At 38.3% G+C, this 24,741-nt stretch overlaps 2 protein-coding genes across 13 annotated transcripts in view; one reads left to right on the top strand and one right to left on the bottom strand.

Moving 5' to 3' along the window:
• The window catches only part of MFF (mitochondrial fission factor), a 64,346-nt gene that overhangs the window by 7,685 nt on the left and 31,920 nt on the right, over nt 1-24,741 (top strand). For 9 of the 12 annotated variants that reach the window (XM_033958642.1, XM_033958641.1, XM_033958634.1 and 6 more), the window contains exons 4-6: nt 10,368-10,456; nt 19,987-20,067; nt 20,957-21,115. In XM_033958642.1, coding sequence (XP_033814533.1) covers nt 10,368-10,456; nt 19,987-20,067; nt 20,957-21,115 — 329 coding nt within the window. The remainder of the gene's footprint in view (nt 1-10,367; nt 10,457-19,986; nt 20,068-20,956; nt 21,116-24,741) is intronic. The other 3 variants (XM_033958645.1, XM_033958646.1, XM_033958638.1) reach the window with 2 other exon arrangements.
• Nucleotides 20,935-24,741, bottom strand: part of RHBDD1 (rhomboid domain containing 1) — a 157,749-nt gene continuing 153,942 nt past the window's right edge. The window contains exon 8 of the mRNA XM_033958650.1: nt 20,935-21,198. The gene's annotated coding sequence lies outside the window, so the exon portion shown is untranslated. The remainder of the gene's footprint in view (nt 21,199-24,741) is intronic.

Below are 24,741 nucleotides of genomic sequence, written 5' to 3'. Positions count from 1 at the left end.
ATGCTCTTCTTCATCTCTGCCAGTCTGTGTCTTCTCGCCAGTCCATCTCAGCGAGACACATGATGGTCCTCCTGGGCCACATGGCCTCTACAGTTCATGTGACGCCTTTTGCCAGACTCCATCTCAGAATTCCTCAGTGGACCCTGGCTTCTCAATGGACTCAGGTGTCAGATCCGTTGACTCGGCACATCTTGGTCACTCCTGCTCTTCGGCAGTCTCTACTTTGGTGGATGACCTCTTCAAATCTATCCAGAGGTTTGCTGTTTCACACTCCTCCCCACCAGAAGGTTCTCACAACCGATTCATCAACCTATGCCTGGTGAGCTCATCTGGATGGTCTTCGCACTCAGGGATTCTGGACCAGTGCGGACCGACTCCATCAAATCAATCTTCTGGAGCTCAGAGCCATTTTCAATGCTCTTCAAGCTTTTCAACATCTACTTCACAACATGGTGGTCCTCATTCGCACAGACAATCAGGTCGCCATGTATTATGTCAACAAGCAAGGGAACACGGGCTCGGCCTCCCTCTGCCAGGAAGCTTTCAGAGTCTGGGATTGGGCGGTTCGCCACAATGCCTTCCTCAAAGCTGTCTACATTCAGGGGAAGGACAATGTCTTGGCGGACAACCTCAGTCGTCTTCTCCAGCCTCACGAATGGACACTCCATTCCAAGCCTCTTCATCAGATATTTGCACAGTGGGGGACGCCTCAGATAGACCTCTTTGCGGCTTCCCATAACTTCAAGCTGCCTCACTTCTGCTCCAGGGTCTACACTCCACATCGTCTCGAGGCGGATGCCTTTCTGCTGGATTGGGGGAATCGCTTTCTGTATGCGTTTCCTCCCATTCCTCTCATTCAAAAGACTCTGGTCAAGCTGAAGCACGACCATGTCCCCATGATTCTGATCGCTCCTCGGTGGCCCAGACAACCTTGGTTCTCCCTTCTACTTCAGCTCAGCAGCAGGGAGCCATTCCTTCTTCCAGTGTTTCCTTCACTGCTTACTCAGCATCAGGGATCTCTGCTTCATCCCAACCTGCAGTCTCTCCACCTGACAGCTTGGTTCCTCTCAACGTAACTCCTCACCAGTTTTCCCAGGCGGTGAGGGATGTCTTGGAGGCTTCCAGGAAGTCGGCTACTCGTCAATGCTACTCCCAAAAATGGACTAGATTTTCTTCCTGGTGTGTTTCCCATTCTAAGGAGCCTCAGCGAGCCTCTTTATCCTCTGTATTGGACTATCTTCTACACCTGTCTCAGTCTGGTCTCAAATCTACATCTATACGAGTCCACCTGAGTGCTATTGCGGCTTTCCATCAGCCTCTACAAGGGAAACCTCTCTCTGCTCATCCTGTGGTTTCCAGATTTATGAAAGGACTTTTCCATGTCAATCCTCCTCTCAAACCTCCTCTAGTGGTTTGGGATCTCAATGTTGTCCTTTCTCAGCTTATGAAACCTCCTTTTGAGCCTCTCAACAAGGCTCCACTAAAGTTTCTCACTTGGAAAGTGGTTTTTCTAGTGGCCCTCACGTCTGCTCACAGGGTCAGTGAGCTTCAGGCCTTAGTGGCGGATCCTCCTTTCACAGTATTCCATCATGACAAGGTGGTCCTCCGCACTCATCCGAAATTCCTGCCTAAAGTGGTCTCTGAATTTCATCTCAATCAATCCATTGTACTTCCAGTGTTTTTTCCAAAGCCTCATTCTCATCCTGGAGAATCAGCTCTTCATACTCTGGACTGTAAGCGTGCTTTGGCTTTCTACCTGGATCACACCAAGCCACACAGAACTGCACCTCAACTTTTCGTCTCCTTTGATCCAAACAAGTTGGGACGACCTGTATCGAAGCGCACCATCTCCAACTGGATGGCGGCTTGTATCTTTTTCTGCTATGCCCAGGCTGGATTACCCCTTCCCTGTAAGGTCACAGCCCATAAGGTCAGAGCAATGGCAGCCTCTGTAGCCTTCCTCAGATCGACACCGATTGAGGAGATTTGTAAGGCTGCCACTTGGTCCTCGGATTATACATTCACCTCTCATTATTGTCTGGATACTTTCTCCAGAAGGGATGTACAGTTTGGCCAAACAGTGTTTTTTGTTTTGTTTTATAAATCTTTATTCATTTTCTTATGTTACAACAAGTGTTTCAATAAACTCATTAGAAATTTGAATATACACACTTGATTAACTCATATATTAATATCAAATTTAACATTTCATTAGAAATTTAATATTATATAAAGTTATAATATTATGCAATGAAATCTAAATTTATATAATTCTTATTGGATATATTAATCCCCTTTCCCTCCCTCCCTCCCAATCAATAATACATAAATCAATTTTATTGTAAATTCATTCAAATATTAATTAGTATGTAATAATCAGAATTAAAAGCCCACCCCATTCCCCTCTATTCAAATATCTTATCTTGGGAAAAATTAATCATTCATTAAAGAAATCTGTTAACGGTCTTCAGATTTTTCAAATTCTATTCATGGGAAAATTTATCATTCTTTACAAAAATCTTTTAATGGTCCCCATATTTTTTGAAATTTATTCATATATCCTTTATGTGTTGCAATAGCGAGTTCCATTTTGTATATATGGCATACAGAATTCCACCAGAACATATAATTCAATGTTGTTTCCAATTGAATGTGATTTGTTGTATTGCTATTCCAGTTAGGATAAATAAAAGTTTGTTATTACTTGATGAAATTTGGCTTTTTGCTCTCATGGTTGTTCCAAATAATATAGTATCATATGTCAAAGCTACTGTATTTTCTAATATTCTATTAATTTGGGGCCAAATTGATTTCCAGAATGATAAGATAAATGGACAAAAGAATAAAAGATGATCTAATGTCCCAATTTCAATATGACAGTGCCAGCATCTATTAGACCTTGAGCTATCTATTTTTTGCAAACGAACAGGGGTCCAAAATGCTCTGTGAAGAAGAAAAAACCAAGTTTGTCTCATAGATGCTGATACCGTACATTTTAGCCTCCAAGACCAAAGTCGTGGCCATTGAGATGCACTAATTTGGTGTTTTATCTCAATGCTCCAAATGTCTCTAAGACCATTTTTTGGTTTTTTATTTATAAATCCAGATATTATTTTATACCACTGTGCGGCTTTATGTCCTATTGAGTCCATCTGGAAACATAAGAATTCTAAACTGTGATATTTAGCAAGGTTTTTCCATTCAGGGAACCCTTCCTGAATAGATTGCTTCAATTGCAACCATTTAAAATATTGTGTTTTATTAAGACCAAATTTATGTTGCAATTGTGAAAACTCCAGCAACTTATCATTTTTTATTACATCATCTAAAATACGAATGCCTGCTGTCATCCAATGTTTCCAGATGACTTTAAAACCGCCAATTTTGATCTTGGGGTTTAGCCATATTGTTTGAGTAGTTGATTTACTAATTGGAATTTGAGTTAAATTACTTATGTATCTTAGAGTTTTCCAGGTATCCATAAATATTTTATGATCTTTGTATAACTTTGGCATTTTGATACTAATTACATGACTAAGACGTAATGGAAATATAAGTCTCCATTCCAGCCAGAACCAGTCTGGAATATTATCAGTGGGCTCTGGGAGGATCCAATACATACCATGATGTAAAATATAGGCTTGATGATACCTATAAAAGTTGGGAAAATTTACCCCTCCCTCCTTAATTGGTTTTTGCAACGACACTAAAGCAATTCTTGGTTTTTTATTAAGCCAAATACATTTTGTCAAAATTCTATTTAATTTTGTATAGAAAGATTCTTGAAAGAAAACTGGTATCATCCCCATTTGGTAGCAAACTACAGGCAAAATCATCATTTTAACGGTTTGTACTCTTCCCCACCAAGATAAATGTAAAGGATTCCATTGCTCACACATTTCTGTCACTTTCTGTATTAGACATTTTTCATTAATTTTCATTGTTTCATCTACTGTTTTTGTTATCCAAATTCCAAGATATTTAATAGATTCTTCCTTCCAAACAAAAGAGAATGTATCAAATAAACCTTTTGTACAATATACATTTAGAGGAAGAACTTCTGATTTATTCCAGTTAATTTTATATCCTGAAAAACTTCCAAATTTCTCAATTAGTTCAAGTAGATATGGAATGGTAGATTCTGGATTCCTCAAATATAATAATAAATCGTCTGCATAAGCAGATATTTTATATTCTCTGTCTGAATGAGGTATACCTTGTATCTCCTTTGCTTGTTGGATAGCTAATATTAAGGGTTCTAAAACAATATCAAACAGCAAAGGAGACAAGGGACATCCTTGTCTAACTCCTCTCTGTAGATTAAATTTTTCTGAAAAAGTATTATTGATATATAATCTTGCAGAAGGGGAGCTATACAATGTTTGTATCATTTGTATGAATCCAGGACTTATACCAAACCATTCCATTGCCTGATACATAAAAGGCCATTCTACTCTATCGAAAGCCTTTTCTGCATCCAATGAAACAGCAAAAGTAGGCTCATTCATTTTCTTTGTTAAATATAGCATATGGAATGTTAATCTGGTATTGTGAGATGAATGTCTTTGAGCAACGAATCCTGTTTGATGCATACCTATAATGTGGGGGAGAGCATTAGCCAATCTTAACGCAAGTATTTTTGCTAACAATTTTCCGTCTACATTTATTAAAGATATTGGCCTATAGTTTGAGACCAAAGTGGGATCTTTATTAGGTTTTGGCAAAACAATAGTTAAAGATTCTGATATAGTGCCTTTAATACAACCTTTATTTAGTTGATATTGATAAAGATTTAGTAAATAGGGTAGTAAAAAATTTTGAAATGTTTTATAGAATCCAACTGTATATCCATCACCACCTGGAGCGGATCCAACTCTAAGGGATTTCAAAGCTGTTCCTAATTCTTTTAGTGATATTGGTTCTTCTAAACTTCGTTTTATATGTTCAGGAATTTTTGGACCCTCTAACATTTTCAAAAATTCTAAACCATCTTTTTCTTTATTTATATAAGTCTCGGAAGAATAAAGAGATTTATAAAATTTTAGGAATTGTTTTAATATAGGTTCAATTTGTGTAAATGTGTCTCCATTTTCATCTTTTATAGCTATTAATTTTGTTTTCCTTTTTTTTGTTTTAAGATAGTTTGCTAATATTCTTCCCGACTTATTTGAGTTACCATAATACAATGTTTGCTGAGAGAATAAATCTTTCCTAATCATTTTAGATGAGATTTCATTATATTTAACTTTTAGTTTTAATAATTCTTGTTGAATTGAATATTCCCATTTTTCTATTAGTTTTAATTCCAAATTTTTAATCTCTTTTTCTAAAATTAAAAATTGTTTTTTATTTTGTTTTTTAAGAAAAGCCGAATAGGAAATTATTTGTCCTCTAATTGATGCTTTAAAGGCATCCCATAAAATTTCTCTATTAATCTCATCTTTATCATTCATTTGAAAAAATTCTTTCATTTTTATTAAAAGATTTTCACAAAAAATTGGATCAGCCAACAATGTATTATCTAACTTCCAAATTGGTCTATTATTATTTTGATCTATAATTTTAATTTTGATCCATACTCCACCATGATCAGATAAAATAATAGGATCAATGGCAGCTTGTGTCACTTGCTGTGCTAGATGATTTGAAATAAATATATAATCTATTCTTGAAAAAGAATTGTGAACATGAGAACAAAAAGAAAATTCCCGATCATTAAAATGAAGTATTCTCCAGATATCTGTTAAATCGCAAGATTGTATCAAATTTTCTAATCCCATAGATTTCATAACTCTACTTGGGTTTTTATCTAATAAAGGATCCATTACAGCATTGAAATCCCCTGCTACTATTAGATTTGAAGTAGCCAGTGGTAAGATCAGTTGTTGAAGGGTTTTAAAAAATTCGTTTTGGTTCGAATTAGGGGCATATATATTAATCAACATCATGGTAGTATTTCCCATATTCATTTCCACTATTACCCATCTTCCATGAATATCTGAAGCTTTTAATTTGAATGAAGCAGAACATTTTTTATTAATTAGAATAGCAACACCTGCTTTTTTCCCTATAGCTGGTGAGAAAAAACAGTGTTTGACCCAACCTCCTTCCAGCTTATTAGATTCAATATGTGAAAGGTGGGTCTCTTGTATAAAGCATATATCTGTATTTTGCCTCTTTAAAAATGATAGAGCTTTTTTCCTTTTTATCATATGATTTAGACCATTAACATTCAAGGACATTATTTTAAAATCCATTTATTTTATTAAATTTTTTTTGGATAATATACAATAAATAATTTTAAGAAAAATTTTTCCCAATCTTTTAAATATTTTATATCCTTTCCCCTCCCTAAATCCCTTATTTTCTTATATAATTCCCCTCTATTCCCTCCCATCCCACCCTTCCCTCCCTTATTAATTACGAAAACTTGGATACGCAGATTGAGGTTAGATTTAAATAACTCCCTCAAGCTATTAATAATTTATCAAAATTACTACCTTAGATTTTTTTTTTTTTAAATCAAAGGAGCTTATTAAAAACTTTGGTCATTTTTTTTTTTTTTAATATTAATATAAAAGATTATTTATCCATATTTGAATATTTTTTAAATTATATGGCTGATTTATTTCAATGAAATAATTTATATATATATATAACATCTAATATATAATATATCATCATATTATATAAATCTTTGTATATATTATTATTATATATGATGAAACAATCTATTAAGATCAATATTTAAATATTCTCCAATATCTTTTTACATATATTCCTATTTTAAAAATATTTAAAAATATTTGAGATCAAAAAGATATTCACCTTATATATCATTATTATTATTCTAAATCATCAGTATTTTTCTTTACCATCAGTTACACTTTTTCTGTATGAAGAACAAACATGAGGCTCAATAGAATCCCCAAAACAAAACAAATTTAAAACTTATTAGGGAAACTTGCGTCTCAAATTAAGATCTTTTTATTTTATTTTCCTATTTTAGCGTATTTGAAACGCAGTATTATATATTTGAAACGCAAGTTTAGCCGGAAGCACCGCCTTCCACAGGAAATAGCTCGATTGAACCAATCATATTATGTTATCCTTCTATCACTAAAAGCATCATTGTGATTGAAGGAAGGCTCTCATTTCCTTCTTTACTCCACCCCTAGCATTTTCTGTCCAATCAGTACGTCTCTTAGTCTTTTGTAGAGGAAATCTTCCTTTGTCATCATTCAAGATGGATCTCTGTCCACTTCGCTTTTCTGCATGTAAGTCTGTTCCGTTTAAAATTCTAGAATTGAATCTTGTGTATTTCTTCGGATTTTTATTTCTTCTCTGCTTCTTAACTAGAATGTTATTTGTTATTCAAATATTTAATCTGATCCTCGTGTATTCCTCTTCCGTTGCCCTGAAAGTTCCAATTCTCAACCGAAGTTTTTTTTTTTTTTTTTTTTTTAATTTTCTTATTAAAGTTTTGTCAATCCTATAAGTATATATAATTTGTAATTTTTATAAAGTAGTCATCTTTATCCTTATATTGTCATTGGTTGTTCATGTTGATTTAAAAATTCCTGTAATTTTCTGGGGTCATTAAAGTTTTGAGTTTTGTTAGCGATAGTAACTTTCATTACCGCTGGGTAAAGGAGCCCAAATCTAGCTCCTAATGATCTTAGTTGTGGTCTCATGTCCAAAAATTGTTTTCTTCTTGTTGCTGTTTCTTTCGCAAAATCTGGGACAATGTGTATTTTTGAGTCCTGACATTTTAGATTCTTGTTTTCCTTGGCAAGTTGACATATTTCAATTGCTTGTTGATGCCTTAAAAGTTTAAATATTAAAGTTCTCGGTCCCGTTTGAGTGTTATTTCTTTGTGTTGGAATCCTGTGTGCTCTTTCTATTTCTAGTTCTGTTTTAAATTTTAGTGGCAATATTTTAGGTAGAAATTTTTCCAGAAAGGCAATCGGATCATTTTTTTCCACTCCTTCCGGTAATCCAATTATTCTCAAATTATTCCTTCGTTCGCGATTCCGGCTGTCTTCAAGATTTTTTTAAATTTCTGTCACTTCTTTCCATATAATTTTGCTGTGACTCATATCTATGTTTAATTGTTCTGTATTATCTTCCAATGTTGAAATTCTGTTTTCTGTCATGTCTACTCTTTTAGTAAGTATTGCAGCTTCTTCTATCGCTTTTTGTAGTTTTTTGTTACTATCTAAGACAATTTCTTTGATTTGTCTCAGTTCTTCCATAACGTCGAGGTTTTTTCTGTTGGCAGCGGGGTTTTAGAGGGTGTACCTGGCTCAGGTTTCGACCTCTTGTTGCTTCCAGATATTCCGGCTCCCAAATCAGCTTTACTTTGTTTAGTAGAAGTCATGTTGTATTATATTTTTGTAATTTCTTAAAAAATATTGGTAGTATTTCTTATATATATGCTTGTCTATGTGGAGCTACTCGTTTATCCAACCATCCGAGTTCGCGTCCAAGCCACGCCATTATTGTCTGGATACTTTCTCCAGAAGGGATGGACAGTTTGGCCAAACAGTGTTACAAAATTTATTCTCCTAAGTTGCCAACTCTCCCACCATCCCATTGAGGTTAGCTTGGAGGTCACCCACTAGTGAGAATATCTGCCTGCTTGTCCTGGGGTAAAGCAATGTTACTTACCGTAACAGTTGTTATCCAGGGACAGCAGGCAGCTATTCTCACGTCCCACCCACCTCTCCGGGTTGGCTTCTCTGCTAGCTACCTGAACTGAGGAGACACGCCTGGACCATCGGGCGGGAAGGCACTGGCTCATGCGCGGTGCGGGCATCTCGAAACTTCTGAGTTTCTTCAAGCAAGACATGCTTGTGAGACGTCCGTATCGGGGCTCTGTCGGATAACATCACCCACTAGTGAGAATAGCTGCCTGCTGTCCCTGGATAACAACTGTTACGGTAAGTAACATTGCTATCCCTTCCCACCCACCCATATATTAATAATAAACAATTATCAATTATTGTCTTTCCCACTTCCACCCCACCTATATCTTATCTAATACTAAGGTGTTTAAGATGTCTGATCATTAGAATAAATAATCAATGGCCCCCAAATCTTTTTAAACTTATGATAATTTCCTTGTTGCATGGCAAGCACCCTCCATTTTGTAGATATGACATACTGAATTCCACCAAAAAGTATAATTAAGTTTAGTGTAATCTTTCCAATTTCCAGTAATCTGCTGAAAAAATAAAAGTTTATTATTATTTGCAGAAATTGGCTTTTGAATCTCATAGATGTACCAAATAATATAGTATCATATGAAAGGGCAACATGATTTTCTAACAATGAATTAATTTGGGACCAAATTAACTTCCAAAAGGCGTTTATAAAGGGACAGAAAAATATTAAATGGTCTAATGTCCCAGCTTCTAAACCACAATGCCAGCATCTATTGGACCTAGAGCTATCAAACTTCTGTAAACAAACTGGGGTCCAAAAAGCTCTATGCAACAAAAAAAACCAAGTCTGTCTCATAGATGCTGCCCTTGTAGTTTTTATTCTCCAAGACCAAAAACGTGGCCTTTAAGAGACAGAAATTTGGTGCCCAAGCTCAATGCTCCAAATATCCCTAAGGACAGTTTTTTTTTATTATTATTCAAATACCCATACAACAATTTATACCACTGTGCGGCTTGGTGACCCAAGAAATCCGCCTGAAAGCACAGGAATTCCAAACTATACTGAGAATTACTGATTGTAGTATTCAGCAGCAGCAGGATAGCCTTGAACTCTTATTTCATTAAAAAAGAAAAAAAAGTATTATTTCAAACAAATGCACATCACATTTTCATTTAACCATTAGATCAGCTGCTCTCAGTTGCTTTACTCGTATCATAGCTTGAAATAATATACTGTATTTTTTGCTCCATAAGACGCACTTTTTCCACCCCCAAAAAGGGGGTGGAAATAAGGTTGCGTCTTAAGGAGCAACTATTAACACACACATACCGTGTACTTTTATTTTTGGCCTCCCGGCTCCCAGTGCATTTTCCACACTCCTGCCTCAGTTCCCCTGCTCTCTTCTGGCAGCGGCACAGCAGTGCACGAGGAAGTCACACACTTTTTGCATGCCTGCCTGGTCCCACGTTGCACTATGAATGGCTGCCGTCAGTTCTCATGAGTGCCGCGAGAACTCATGGCAGCCATTTGGAGTGCAGCGTGGTACCATGTAGGCACGCAAAAAGCGCACACCTGCCTCATGTCTTTCATTGTTCTTCCCATGCTTCTTGAACATCATGACCATTTCCTTTCAGCAAGCCTCTCTCTCTCCCTCATTAACTTGGTGTCTAACTGAACTTTACCACCCGTTTCTTCTTTAGATCCGTGCATTGGGCCGACTGAAGAGAGAACGCTCCATGAGTGAAAATGCAATCCGGCAAAATGGCCAGCTGGTCAGAAATGATTCCATGTGAGTGGAAGTCTGGGGTATTGTATTCTCTGCTCCTTCATTCAGTTTTCCAAATTTTTTCACTCTTTTCCTTTGCTTCTTGGTGTATTAGTTGCAGATACTACAACCCATAATCCTGATTAATTTATCAATGATGTAGAGATTGGAATAACTAGTGAGATAGTTAAATTTGCTGACAACACAAAGTTGTTCAAAGTTAATTCGCAAGAGGAGTGTGAAAAATTGCAAGATGACCTTGTGAGACTGGGAGACTGAGCATCAAAATGACAGATGACATTTAATGTGAGCAAGTGCAAAGTGATGCATGTAGGAAAGAGGAACCCGAACTATAGCTGCGTGATGCAGAGTTCCATGTTAGAAGTCACTGCCCAGGAAAAGGATCTAGGTGTCATCACTGAGGATACGTTGAAATCCTCAACTCAGTGTGCAGCGGTGGCTAAGAAAACAAATCATTCCTAACATTCTTTCAGAAAAGGAATGGAAAACAAAGATCAAAATGTCATAATGCCTTTGCTGTATGGTATGGCTGCACCTCGAATATTGTATGCAATTCTGGTCACTATATCTAACAAAGATATAGTGGAATTAGAAAAGGTGCAGAGAAGAGCAATAAAAAGATAAAAGGGATGGGATGACTTCCCTATGAGGAAAGGCTAATTCAGTTTGGAGAAGAGATGGCTTAAGGGAGATAATAGATGTCTATAAATACTGAGTGGAGTGGAAAGGGTAGATGTAAATCACTTGTTTACTCTTCCTAAAATTACTAGGACTAGGGGCTTGCCTGCTTGTGAATGGTAAACTCACTGACCCCCTTCCCTCTTGCGCGGGGGACCATACAAGTCTGCCCTTTATCATCCTCTCTTCTTTTCCTGCTTGCTATTGAGCCATTGGCTATTAAGATCTGGGAGGACTCCCAAATTGCTGATATAAGAATAGGAAATCGGGAGACCTGAATAAATCTTTTCGCAGATGACATTTTTTTGTATTTAGAACATTTACATTTGGTTAGAGCTCTGGAGATCGTGCAGCACTATGGAAAAATCTCGGGATTGTGGGTCAATTGTGCTAAGTCTGAATTATTACCTTTGGCATCCTCTGGACATGAAAGCAGGTACAATGGCCTATCATTCCCCCTGTGAGGAAGCCAATGAGATACATGGAGGTATATCTGAGTGCCAACCCTAAACTTATGTATCAGTATAATGTTCTGGATCACATTGAGACCATTCAAGCTTTATGTGCTAAGTGGAAGGATTTACCTCTGGGCTTGTGGGGCAGGATAGCCTTGACTAAAATGATATTACTGCCCAAAATAATGTATCCTTTGCAGACTATACCCCTTTGGATTGTTAATAAAGACGAGTGTGCTTTTTTCCCTGTCGTTACATCTTTTATCTGGCATAATAGATTTGCTCAGATCAGTTATTCTAAACTTGCCTTAGACCAATTGATAGGGAGCCTAGGTCTCCTGGGCCTCAGACTTTACAATGCGGCTGCCTTGATGTTCTCACTCATTTCCAAACTTGTATCTGAATTTTTCAGTGACCCCTTGTGTGACTTCTAAGGTGCACTACTTAAAACCGATTTGATTAGCCTGGAAATGGTGGCGCAAAAAACAATTGAAAACCCAGAAGGCTTCCTTATTTATGCAATTGGTTGGGAATGTAGACTTTTTCCTTCAGGGGTGGAATGGTCCTGGTTTCAGCTTTGAACACAGAAGGGTTGTGGTACCTTGAAATATTTATTAGATCTGGGGGGTGGTGTTTTCCCCACCTTCTCTCAAGTATAGTCTAAATGGACACTCCCTTCGAACCATTTTTGGGCCTACCTCCAAGTTTTGATTTTTTTTTTTTTTTTTTTAAATTGCAACTAGATGTGTGGTGCACTTCATGCTGTCATTGTCTCAATATCTCACAGGTTTTTGGATGTTTTCATGCATATTTTATCCTTGTAAGTTTTTGGAACTTTTTATGAACCTTTGCACTTTGGTGGGTTCGGTTGACTTTAAGGAAACAATATAAGATATTACACTGAGCTTGAGGGGTAGAGGAGAATTTATGTACCAAATGTAACCTTTCTTCTGGTACTCTTATACCACAGAATTGTGCCTTCAGGTTCTTCCTTTTCTTGAATGTATTGTGAAATATCCCATTCCATGGGATTATGATTTGTTGCTATTGGGAGATCAGAGGGTTCTATTGAGTGGGAATTTTTCCCTTCCCTACAGGACATTCATTTATTTTGCGCTTCTTATAGTAAATAAACTTTTGTTGCAATATTGGGTATCAGATCAAGCAGTAACTTTTTTCCCTAATGGTTTCACACCTCTAATAGATTGGAGAAACTGACTTGTGTGTCCCTTTGGCATGAGGTATTAACCTTACCCCCTCTCTCACTCTAGGCCAGTGTCCCGCAAACTTTCTCGAGCCGCGGCACACTAAAGGTACTGGCTGTGGCTAGAGGCACATGGAAGTGCACAGATATTGCCATGGTGACATCACACGCATGTGTGACATCATAATGTCAATGTCTGCGTGTGTGTGAAGGCCCTCCAGGTGGGCCCAGAGACGCCTGTAGGGTGTGTCAGAAGGGAAGAGGACCAGAAAGAAGGATAGGTGCTGGCACCCACTGATTGCCTACAGGACGTGCCTCTGTAGGCAGTCAGCTGGTGCCAGCGCCTCTCATCCTCTCCAGTGTACCGTGGTACACCTGAAATAGTAGGAGGCACACAGTTTGAGATACACTGCTCTAGGCAATAATCTTTTCATTTTCTGTTCTGGCATAGCATGTAAGAGTATGACTGGAGATGTATGGGGTAGTATGTTTGGTGTGTTTTCAAATAGAATTGTCAGAGTATGAATGATGTTTATTTTTTGGTATGAGTGTTAGTGGGTTGGTACAATGATATAAAAATTAATGCAGCTTAGATTCCAGATCTCTTTTTCTTTTACTACATTACATAGCTCCCCTATTTGCACTTTCTTTGCTTAATTCTCTTTCATCTTTTTCTCTATTGCTTTTGATGGGAGCTTTATGCTGGTATTGTATTAGATATGTTCTGATGGATGTCGCTTTAATTGTGGATTTCCGTGGTACATATGTATGCTATCCTCATGGACTCTTTTGCTTTGTTACTTGGACCCTATACTTTGCTGATTTGTCCTTGCTGCAATTCTTATAAACAAATATGGGGGGAAAAAAGGACTGGGGGCATGCAATGATGCTACTAACCAGATTTAAAACAAACCACAGTAAATATTTATTCACTCAATGTATAATTTAAACTCTGGAATTCGATGCGGGAGAAATCAGTTAGCTTAGCAGGGTTTTTAAAATGTTTGGTTAATTTCCTAAAACAAAAGTCCATTAGCCATTATTGAGATAGCTTGGGATAAGCAGCATAGAAACTGTTTTACTCCTTGGGATTTTGCCAGGTACTTGTGACCTGGATTGGCCACTGTTGGAAACAAGATACTGGCTTGATGGACTTCCATCTATCCCAGTATGGCAATTCTTATGATCAGTGCAGTTCATTCTTATCTTTTCTTGGCTTTAAAAAAGGTTTCTAGTCTGTTTAAATCTGTGGGTGTGCAGAAAGTTATGTACAAAAGTGCAATTAACTTTGGAGAGAACCATACTTTTTCGAGAGGCCTTAGTTGTTGCAGACATTTCCTCTTGTTTCTTCTGTATTTGTAAACACAGCCTGTAGTACCTTTAGCAATTATCATTTCTCTTCCGGATGACTAGAGGGCTAGTGCATTTGCACTACAAAAAGGGGCAGTCTGTTCGCTTTGCAATGCAATTTTAAATGGAGACGGAAAAGTTTTGTTGTCACATTGACCTTTGCTGGCTTTATGATTTTTTGGGGAATAATGGGGTTTTCTTTAGGGATTCTGTCATTTTTATGTATATTAGTAAATAATTCTGTTATAATTTCATTCTGGTACATGTTGACACTCCTTGCTTTTGAGGACAATAATAGATAGTGATTATTTGAAATCATTCGAGAGTTGGAGATTAAAAGACATTATTTTCCCAGCAGTATGACTTTCTGAGTTTTCCAAGGCCATTTAGCAATTCTGGAAAACTGCCAGTCAATATGTTGCTAACTTGATTTTCCCAGCACGTTGACCTTTGATGAGACAACAGCTGAATATTCAGAACAGTTGCTTTATTCCATGTCATATGGCCACTACAGCTATTATTACCGGTACCTCAACTTCCTTAGTAGTGGTTGGGTTTTTTACAGAAACAGTTCATTAGTAATTGTTAGTTTTTGTGATGCTATTCTATTTTGATTGGTCACGTGTGAAATATTTCCAGGATTTAATAAATATGTAAAAGACAAAGAGTAGATAACACATAAATATAGCTGTTAAAATCAAAAGCATTTTACATGAATAATGAAATTTAAAAAACTCAAGGTAAAATAGTATTTAACTAGGGAACATGTGTCAAACACAAGGCCTGCGGGCCGAATCTGGTCCACTTGGCCATTTTATGTGACTTGTGGTAGTGACCCTGGCCTTGGAATCATGGTCCGGGAACTTCCCCTTCTCACGGCCCGGCTCCAAGGCTCTGAGTAGTTTCCGTGGCCCAGCATGTCTTCTCTTTTCTCTCCACGCTGGTCTAATGTCGTCCTTACCTTCTGTCATGCTGAAAAATCTGCTGCCCTCGGCAATGATGCAGCAACATTACCCACAGCTCCCCTTCTTGCTTTCTGTCTGCTGTTGTCCACTCAGGCGGAAACAGGAGGTTGCATCATTGAAGACAGACCACAGCAGACGAAAAGCAGGAGGGAGGCCACTGGCAATGTTGCTGAATCACTGCAGAGGTCGGCAGATTTTTCAGTATGACAGAAGGTGAGGGCGACTTTGGACCAGCGTGGAGAGAAGGGGGTTAACATGCTGGGCCAAGGAAGCCTCTTGAATTAACTGTTGGTTTTTTTAAGTACGATGAGAAAGGGTATTAAAAGCAGTGCCAGATTGGATGTGTGTGTGGGGGGGGAGAGCTTATGGGGCCAGAAACAGAGGACAGAGAGCGAGATGGTGGGCAATGGTCTGAAGGGAGAGAAGTTGGACCTTGGGTGGTGTATAGGAAGAGGGAAAGAGATACTTGAAGGGAGAGAAAGGGAGACATGGTGGTCCTGGGGGGGGAAGGTAGGCAGGCAGGGGGAGAGATGGGATGGGAAAGGGAGAGAAGTTGGTTCTGGGGATGGAAGGGAGGGAAAAATGTTAGGCCTGGGGTTGGAAGGGAGAGAGAGAGAGAGATGCAGCATCTCTTTCCCCCCCCCCCCCTTCCATATCATTGTTCAGCATCAAGGGGGGAAGGAAAGAAGAACAAGAGAGAGAGGGATCAAAATGTTGGACCACAGGTGAGAGGAGGAGAGATGTGGTAATGGGGAGTAGATGGAAGGAAATAGGAGGCTGGGATACTTTGAAGGGAGAACTGTTGGGAAGAGAAAGGGAGAAATGGTAAACCTTGTGGGAGGGAGGCAAGCAGACATGGGAAAAGTTGGGATGAGGTAGTTTGGAAGAGAAAGAGAGAGAAGTTGGATCTGGGGATGCAAGGAAGGGAAAAATGTTAGGTCTGGGGGTGGGAGAGAGACACAGCATCTCTTTTTTTTCCTTCCATCTCATTGTTCAGCATCAAGGGGGGAGGGAAGAACAACAACAGAAAAGAGAGGGAGCAAGATGTTGCACCACAGGGAGAGAGGAGGAGAGATGTGGTAATGGGGAATAGATGGAAGGAAATAGGAGGCTGGGAAAGGAGTGAGATGGGAAATGCGAGAGCTAGGGACTAAGAGGAGATGGAGGATTGAGAGGTAGCCAAAAATTTAGAAGGGTGAGAAAGAGAGCAAGATTTGAGTGGACAGAGGCAAAAAATAAAAGAAAAAGTTAAGAAATCTGAATGGGAAGAATCAATACATTGGAGACGGGCATAAGGAGGGAATGGAGCAAGAGAGAAGAGGAGAAAAAATAGACAGCAGACACTGGAAAGAGAATTAGTACAAGATAGACAAAAAGCAGAAGGAGAAACAGGGACCAAGATGATGGAAAAACAAAATGACCAGACAACAAAAGGTAGAAAAAAATAATTTTATTTTCTAATTTTGTGATTTTAGTATGTCAGATTTGAAATGTGTATCCTGTCAGAACTGGTGTTAGACAGCAAGCATGAATTAGGACCTAAACGAGAGAAGAAAAGTCTTTTTTTATTTATTTTGTTTACATCATAGAGCCAGCTTGGGGTTGGAGAGGTTGGAACCCTATACTTCTATAAGACTAAGGGCCTCTTCTGTCAAATTGCACTAGCAGTTTTTAGTGCAGAGAGCCGTGCTGAATGGCTTGCGCTGCTCCTGACGCTCATAGGAACTCTATGCGGGCCATTCAGTGCAGTTTGCTAGACGTGCAGTTTGATAGAAGAGGCCCTAAGTATCGTAATAAAAAATTTGGCCTGCGACTTAGCCTGTGTTTTAGATTTTGGCCCCTTATGTGATTAAGTTTGACACACATGAACTAGGGGAATAGTTAAGAGCCAGAAAACGAGTTTGTGGCATCTTTCATATGTCCATATCATCCTTTTTACAGACTTTAAAACCATAAAAGATAATATCATGTAGGATAATGTGATAGGACTGTATTCCTCTGGCAAAGTGAACAAATAAGCTGTGAGGCAGATACCTAATGAATAAAGAATGAAGTTGAATATTTCAGCTGCATTTTATTTTTTTTTTACTTTTGCACATTAAAGAAGGGTGTTGCATATGCAAGCATGCTGCCTTTTTAGCTCTTTCAGTATTGAGAATTTCTGTCATGGGCACAGATTGCGGAAGAAGAATGATCTTATTAAATCAAACCCTTAAATTCCTAAGCCGTTTAAGGAAGAGTTTTTTTATAAGGTACAATGTAACTTGGGGAAACAGCCTGACTTTTTAAATTCTAAAAACTCGTACAAATCATCTTGGGTAAAATTATTTTACCTCTTTGTTTTTCTTACGTCTACCAGTTTTTTTAAAGTTGTGGATGTCTTACTGAATCCTGTACATTAGATGAGTATTATATTGCATAATTCTTTTAATAAGAACTGTATATAGTGTAATTGTCTTAAATGTGTGTTTAAAACCCTGACTTTTGTTCTTAGGCTCCTATCTTTGTCCATACTTGTATCAGTATTTGCTTTGCTAGGTCAGCAGAGATTTTATTCTGAAATGTTTTTGAGTTAATTTTACATTTGTCTTCCATGTTACACAAATGAATTCTAGGTGGATTATGCAATCAAAGGGATCAGGATATGTATAGAATATAGCAATATATAACTTTATGTACTAATAACTTCTTCACATTGAAATCATTAAAGTCTTCTCTGATATGTTATCTATTGACCTCAGTGGCTAGAATATATAATGCAGTATGTATCATAAAGTAACTTCACATCAGTATTTTTTTATTTTAAATTTCAATGAATATTATCAGTTCTCCAATATTTCTTCAGTATGATATTTTGAACAGAAGCTTAATATTATTCAATATAATATTAAGTAGACTTGAAAGGAGGGTAGACCTCAGAGGCTACATCTGAACCATATTATTTCATTCAGATTTCAGGTTTAATGTAGCTAGCCTCCTCATTGGTCTTCCTTCATCATCCACCAAATAGTTAGCATTCTTCTAATTTTCATTCAATTTTTTCTATAAATTCAATTGCTATTAAAGCAAGAAACTTTTCTTTAGTGCATAGCTGAACAGGGCTCTATTATATTAGAATTTAATAATAACATCTAATGTAAATTATTACAATTAAAAAATCAATATCGATTATTACGATAAAAGTGCTACAATAGAAAACTAAAATAAAAAAAAACCCTTCCCTCTTTTAAACAGCACATTAAATCAACAGAACAGACCAAGAAAAATCACTTAGAATTCTATATAAAATCATAACTGGGCTGAGAACTTATCAAATAACCAAGGACTCCTTTTATCAAGGTGCGCTACGGGGGTTAGCGCGTTGGACATTTCATCAAGCACTAACCCCCGCGGCAAGCCAAAATACTAATGCCTCATCAATGGAGGCATTAGCGGCAGGTGGTTTAACGCGCGGTATTCTACGCGTTAAACCCCTACCGCGCCTTGATAAAAGGACCCCCAAGTCTTCAGTATCTTTTGCCATTGGCTATAACTAGTTTTCAGTTTGAAATATGGGAAAATTTGGTTCCACAGGGAAGGTGCTCTTTTCTTTAGCAACTGCTTCCTTGTCACTGTTTTTCTGCACTCTTTTCTTGAAGAAATCTTTAATCCATAATCCTTTCAGTGAATTTAGTTCCTGTTTTTGTGCCAAACCTTTTTATAATTTTGAACATCAGGCCCCTTTTACAAAACTGTGGTAGCGATGCTGCCTTGTAAATGTACCAAAACCCATGATAATTGAATGCAGTTCAGTGCATTTAATGCAACAGCATTGCTACCGCAGTTTAGTAAAAGGGGCCTTAAAATTTTAATGATTACTCTCAAATCAGTTTGAAGCAAGAGCAGTTGAATTAAGAGAAGCTTTGTCCTCTCCCACTTTTAACTAACAGCAGTATTCTGAATTAATTGCAAATGCATAGCTCACCAAAAGCCCAAAGGGGCAGATGGTGAATTACTGTGCCCAAAAAGTTTTGCATAGTACCATCCCTGTCAGTGTTATTATTAAGTAGGTATTGTCAGATGGAAGGGCATTCCTTTTGAAGGTTAGAATTGACTGAAAATATTATCCTGAAATCCCTGACTTTTTCTCAGTCACTTAGGGCCAGATTCTCTAAACAGCAGCATTGTTGGTGACTGCCGATTGCAAGTCAATCACGCAACAGTGCCGTTTAGAGAATTGCACCTTTGGCAAAGGAAGATGCTGGAAAAGTAGGTCAGGGTTTTCAAGGCCTACATTTCCGGGGCCTACCTTTGAGGTGAATCATGCCTCCATAGGCGCTTTACAACACCACTTCTGGTTTTAGCTATGCCTATAGTGGCATTAGGCGCTATAAAATGCCTAAGGAGGTGCAATTCTTGCACCTTGAAAATCGTTTTAAAACATTGTTTAAATGGTGTTTTTCACTTAGCTTGGGTACCTACCAGCACCTAACAAACTGGTGCCATTTATAGAATATGGGCCTTATTTACTAATCCATAAATAGTTGGTATAGAGATTAATACAGTATTGCTATTACAGATCTTTTGAATGGAGAAAACACAAAATGAAAAGCAAGTTATAAAAATCTATTTTCCATTAAATCAAAATACATTTTTATAATTATTTTCCAGTAGGTATTTTAAGCTCATCAATTCAGTAAGAATAGTCTGCCTTGCTACAACATTCCATGATCTGTTTATAAGAGACTGCAGTCTTCTGCATATATTTTCTGTAGTCCTGGAATCGGTGCTTGGTAGTTCTGGTTACTTTTCTATATGGAAGATTTCTGGCTTTACTTTGTATAACACTCCCATTTGTTTGTCAAGCTAAATGTTAAAAGAGGACCACAATTATCATTCAAGGTGGCATGGATCAAGCTGTGTACCAAAACATGAGTTAAAGGCAAGTTTCCAGGCCTCTGTTTCCACTAAGAAACGCATCATGTAAGCATCTCTATGACTTTCATAAAATACTCATAATAGTTTCTAGTATTAGCACTGCTGCTGCTCTAATTGCAACACTAACCTGTGTACTGCGTGCCAAGTATTCATGAGAAAGCTGAGAACATTTACCGCTGACAGCTTGGCTTCTGAGAATGGCTGTATTAAGAACGGCACAGCTCTCTCTGACTTCAACACTCATTGCTGATTTTAATCCAAATAAGAGACTTCAGTTCATGAATTTAGTCTGAATGGAATTTTTGTGGAGCCTAAGTAAAGTAAAATATTTGCCAGTGGGCACAATTGTTCCGTAATTAAGAGAGAAGATATGTGACATGTGATAACATGGTACACACAAATAATCAGGTGCCCAAATGTTCCTTACAGACATTGGCAGTGGAATGGGGTGGGCTATGCCCTACCAGTATTGTGCCCAACACAGCATCAGCAGCTAGAGTTTTGATGCCCTTGCTTACAGATATTTCAATAAGCATAATAATGTATTGCATTATAATTTATTATTTATAAAAGAAAAGTGTGGTTAAAAGGTTTTGTGGTAGTCTGTTTTAATGCAATTTCTTGTTTTTATATCAGTCATCATCACACCATAAAATCCCATCGTATTGTGTTATCTGATTTTTTTTCATTTGTTTATGCCTTCACAAATCAAAATGGATGGTGTGACAATTTTTTTTTTTTACAGAAACAAATTTAGTAATTCATACATTGCCAAAAAGACCAACTTCTGCAGTTATGCAAAATTAATTTGCTTTGTTTAAAACAATACCATTATCCTTGCAGTTGAGTCGTTTTGCTTCAGGTGACTAGAAAAAACATTGTTTTAATCTGAGTGCCCTGTTTCTCTCTTTATATGCTGCGCTGGTATGAGCAGTGTGACACCAACACAGCAACAGGCCCGTGTCTGTCCACCCCAAATGATACCTGAAGATGGAGCTAATCTTTACTCTGCTCGTGGTATTTTGTCGTTTATCCAGTCTTCCACTCGTAGGGCTTATCAGCAAGTCTTGGAGGTGCTGGATGACAGTCACAGGTGATTGGACATGAATGGTTCTGCCACGCTTGCTGCTGCTGTCATTTTTTTGCTCCTTTTCCATGCAGTCTAGTTTTCCTTTGCTTGTAAAACAAAATATGATAAAAGTCAAAACACAAATTGATCCTGTGTCGCAAACAACTTATTCAAAATTCACATTCCATTGTATTTGGTATTTGCTGTACTCCAAAATGTTTAAATGTGAAAAGGCAACTACTCTGAGGCAGACTGCTATGAAACTTTTCACTGGTGAGATTTCATTTGCACTGAAGTTAGGTGACTTAAGGGCTTAATTTGTAGACAGAAAAGGAAGGGGAGGGTGCCAAGAGAAACAGGAGAAGAGGAGTTGAATTGGGGATCAAAGTCACTGTTCTTTGCTGTGCTCTAAGGCTTGCTCCCTGTCCTCCTATTCCTTGCAGGGCATCTGGAAAGGAGGAGCTAGATAGCATACTCCTCTGCACTGGAATCTGAAAAGTAGTAGTGGAACTGCGTTCTAGGCTGTTTCTTAGAAATTAAGCCCTGAATGACTGTAAGGGAGATATTTTGGATTATGGCATAAAAGAAAAACTAAATGGTCTCTCTTTATCCTACAATTAAGATAATTAAAGTGCTGCCAACTTTTTTTTTTTTTTTAATTCTTTATTCATTTTCACTTCAATTAACAAGTATACAATATGATATCTTATAATATACAAAATCACTTGTATATTCTTAACCATAACAGTGTTCTCCCCAGAAATTTTTTCCAGCCGGGTGGCATGAAAAAGTAGCCGGGTGGGGCGGGACAGGGAAATTTGGTGGTGGGGAAAATTAAGGGCACCTTTTACTAAGCTGCAATAGCGTTTTTAGCGCGTGCAGAATTGCCACGCTACACGGCTAGAACTAACCGTCTAGCATGTGCGGCAATTCTACACGAGCTAAGCGTGCGGTAAAACCGCTATCGCAGCTTAGTAAAAGGAGCCCTAAATGTGTACTATTTGTATTAGTTAATTATTATTAGTTATTTTCCAATGCTCTATATGACTGCCTTTCTTAAGGTTTGACACTTGTTCCATAATATATATATTAAATTTAAGAAGTATCCAATTCTAGAATAATTAGATATTTGCCCTCTTTCAAATGGTATAGAGCAGCGTCTCTCAAACTTTTTTAACTCCGGCACACTAAACGGAGCAAATGTTTTTTCATGGCTGTAAAAAATTTCTGGGGAGAACACTGATGCCCTAATTTTCAAGGTCCAATCACATCAAAGAATGATGCTTATCTGGGCAGTTGTATAATAAAAAGAATGAATAAGATAACATGAGAAGTGAAATTGTCATGAATCAGAGGGATACATACCCTGTATGTCCTAAAAGCAGGCTTGTGGATTAGATATAAACTATGAAGGCAGTGGCATAACTAGCATATGTGACGCCCGAGGCCCATCATTTTATGACACCCCCCATCTGTATGAAAAACATGATTTTTAGTAACAATCCACACATCACACAAGAGTGTGCCTAGGAAAAGGCAGCATCTTACATAGTGCAGTGAGCAGTACATCAATACACCCATTGTAAAACTAAACAAGCCAGACTAGTACAGATCAATCCTACACAGTCAATCCTAACTGAAAACCATGTCTTTCGAACACACCTTCGCCTAATATGGAATTTGTAATCACAAACTAACCCCTCTCTCTTTTACAAAACTGTAATGTGGTTTTTAGCTATGGTGGTAACAGTTCAGACTCTCATAGAATTCTGAGCAATTACCACCATGGCCAGTGCTAAAAAAAACGCTCTACAGTTTTGTAAAAGGGAGAATAAAATAGAAAAACGTAGACAAAGGTTAAATTGAACTACCAAGAAGCTGGACTCTGTATACAATGCAACACCTCAGAAACAGCGATGCATCTCCCCTAAAGCAAAAAAATAAATAAATATAATTTTTTTCTACATTGTCTTCTCTGGTTTCTGCTTTCCTCATAGTCTTGAAACTCTCTTCCTTTCATCCACTGTCTACCCTCTCTCTGCCCCTTCTATATGGCATCTTCTCTCCTTGTATTTCCCTTCCATCTCTCCCTACACCCCTATTATTCTGGCATCCATCTTCTTCCCTTCCCTCCTTCAATGGTCTGGCATCTCTCTCCTTTTCTTCCCTTCCCTCTCCCACACCCCCATGGTCTGGCATTTCACTCTCTCCTCTCCCTTCCCCCCACTTCCATCAGCATCTGCCCCCTTTCTTTCCCTCCAACCCAATTCCATCCAGTAACCTTCCCTCTTATGTCTCTCTCTCCTTTCCCTGCATATCAATTCCATCAGCATCTGCCCCCTTTCTCTCCCTCCACCATCCTTCCTTACCACCCTGACCTCCTTTATCTCCCTTCACCACCCTTCTATACTCCTCTCTCCCTCCAAACCAGCAAGGTCCCATGATGACTGCTTCTGTTGCCTCTGCCTCTGGAAGATGTAAGTGACGTTGGAGGGGGTGGGCCGGCAGACACAGGGAATTGCAGCAAGGTTCCGCAATTCCGGAGGCAGAGGCGGCAAATGCAGTTATCGTGGGACCTTCCTGCACTTCAGTGCGGCTGCTGACTCTGCTTCAGAATAAGTACGGCAGCCGTGCTGAGGTGCAGGTGCCATTTAGAGCAGCTTGGAAGGTTCTGGATCCAGGCGGCTGTGTACCCCCCTAGGGCTGGCACCCGGGGCGGTCTGCCACTGTATGAGGGGACAAAAAATAATAGAAAGAATGGATAACTTGACCAATTTAGACATGTCATACAATTATAACCACAAAAATACATCATAAAATGTAATTCTAAACTCAAAAGACTCCAGACGAAAAGCATACTATAGAAAGGAAACCAGAAAAGACCAAACCCATAGTACTAAGATCCAAATGCTAAAATCGGACATGTCCATTACGAAGAGACGTGTGAATCACCGCTAATTATAATGAGTGAGTCTTTACAATATGAGATGGTAACGGATAGCCAGACCTGGTGAACGTAAGTGACAAATACTGGAGCCAAAACCAGAGCACCGTGATGAAACTTGAATATGGATACCTTGCATTTCTTGGCGTTGAAGCCCAGCTGTCAGGTAGATGACTAACGTTCCAACAAAAACAGGTCCTGCGTCATACTATCGTGTAAATTGGAGCCGCACACTATGTTAAATAGTTTGGTGTCGTCGGCAACTAGTGTTATTTTACCTTGAAGCCCCTGAGTCAGGTCCCCTATGAATAAGTTGAAAAGGAGCGGTACTCCACTTGTCACTTCTGACCTTTTAGAGAGGGTACCTTTAACCACCACCCTCTGAAGTCTACCATTGGCTATTTTTTGGGCTTGCGAGCTACTTTTAAAATGACCAAGTCAAAATGATCTACTAACAATAAATTTTTTTTTTTAAAAACCACAAAGCACACTGTACGCAGAGAAAATGTTAATAATCATTCCTATTCCGGAGTTTTCTCAAAGAGGTCAAAGCAGATGACTCTATGCACTGTCAACTCACTAACAACCATACAAAAATAGACAAATATACCCCTTCCTTTTTTACTAGACCACGATAGCAGTTTGCTGCGCTGAATGCCCAGCGCTGCTCTTGACGCTCATAGGCTCCCTGCGCTAAAATACGCTA

This window comes from Geotrypetes seraphini, chromosome 9 (assembly GCF_902459505.1).
Source record: "Geotrypetes seraphini chromosome 9, aGeoSer1.1, whole genome shotgun sequence".
NCBI classification, from domain to species: domain Eukaryota; kingdom Metazoa; phylum Chordata; class Amphibia; order Gymnophiona; family Dermophiidae; genus Geotrypetes; species Geotrypetes seraphini.
The sequence above is the reverse complement of the archived record's forward strand: the minus strand, read 5'-3'. Positions and strand labels throughout refer to the sequence as shown.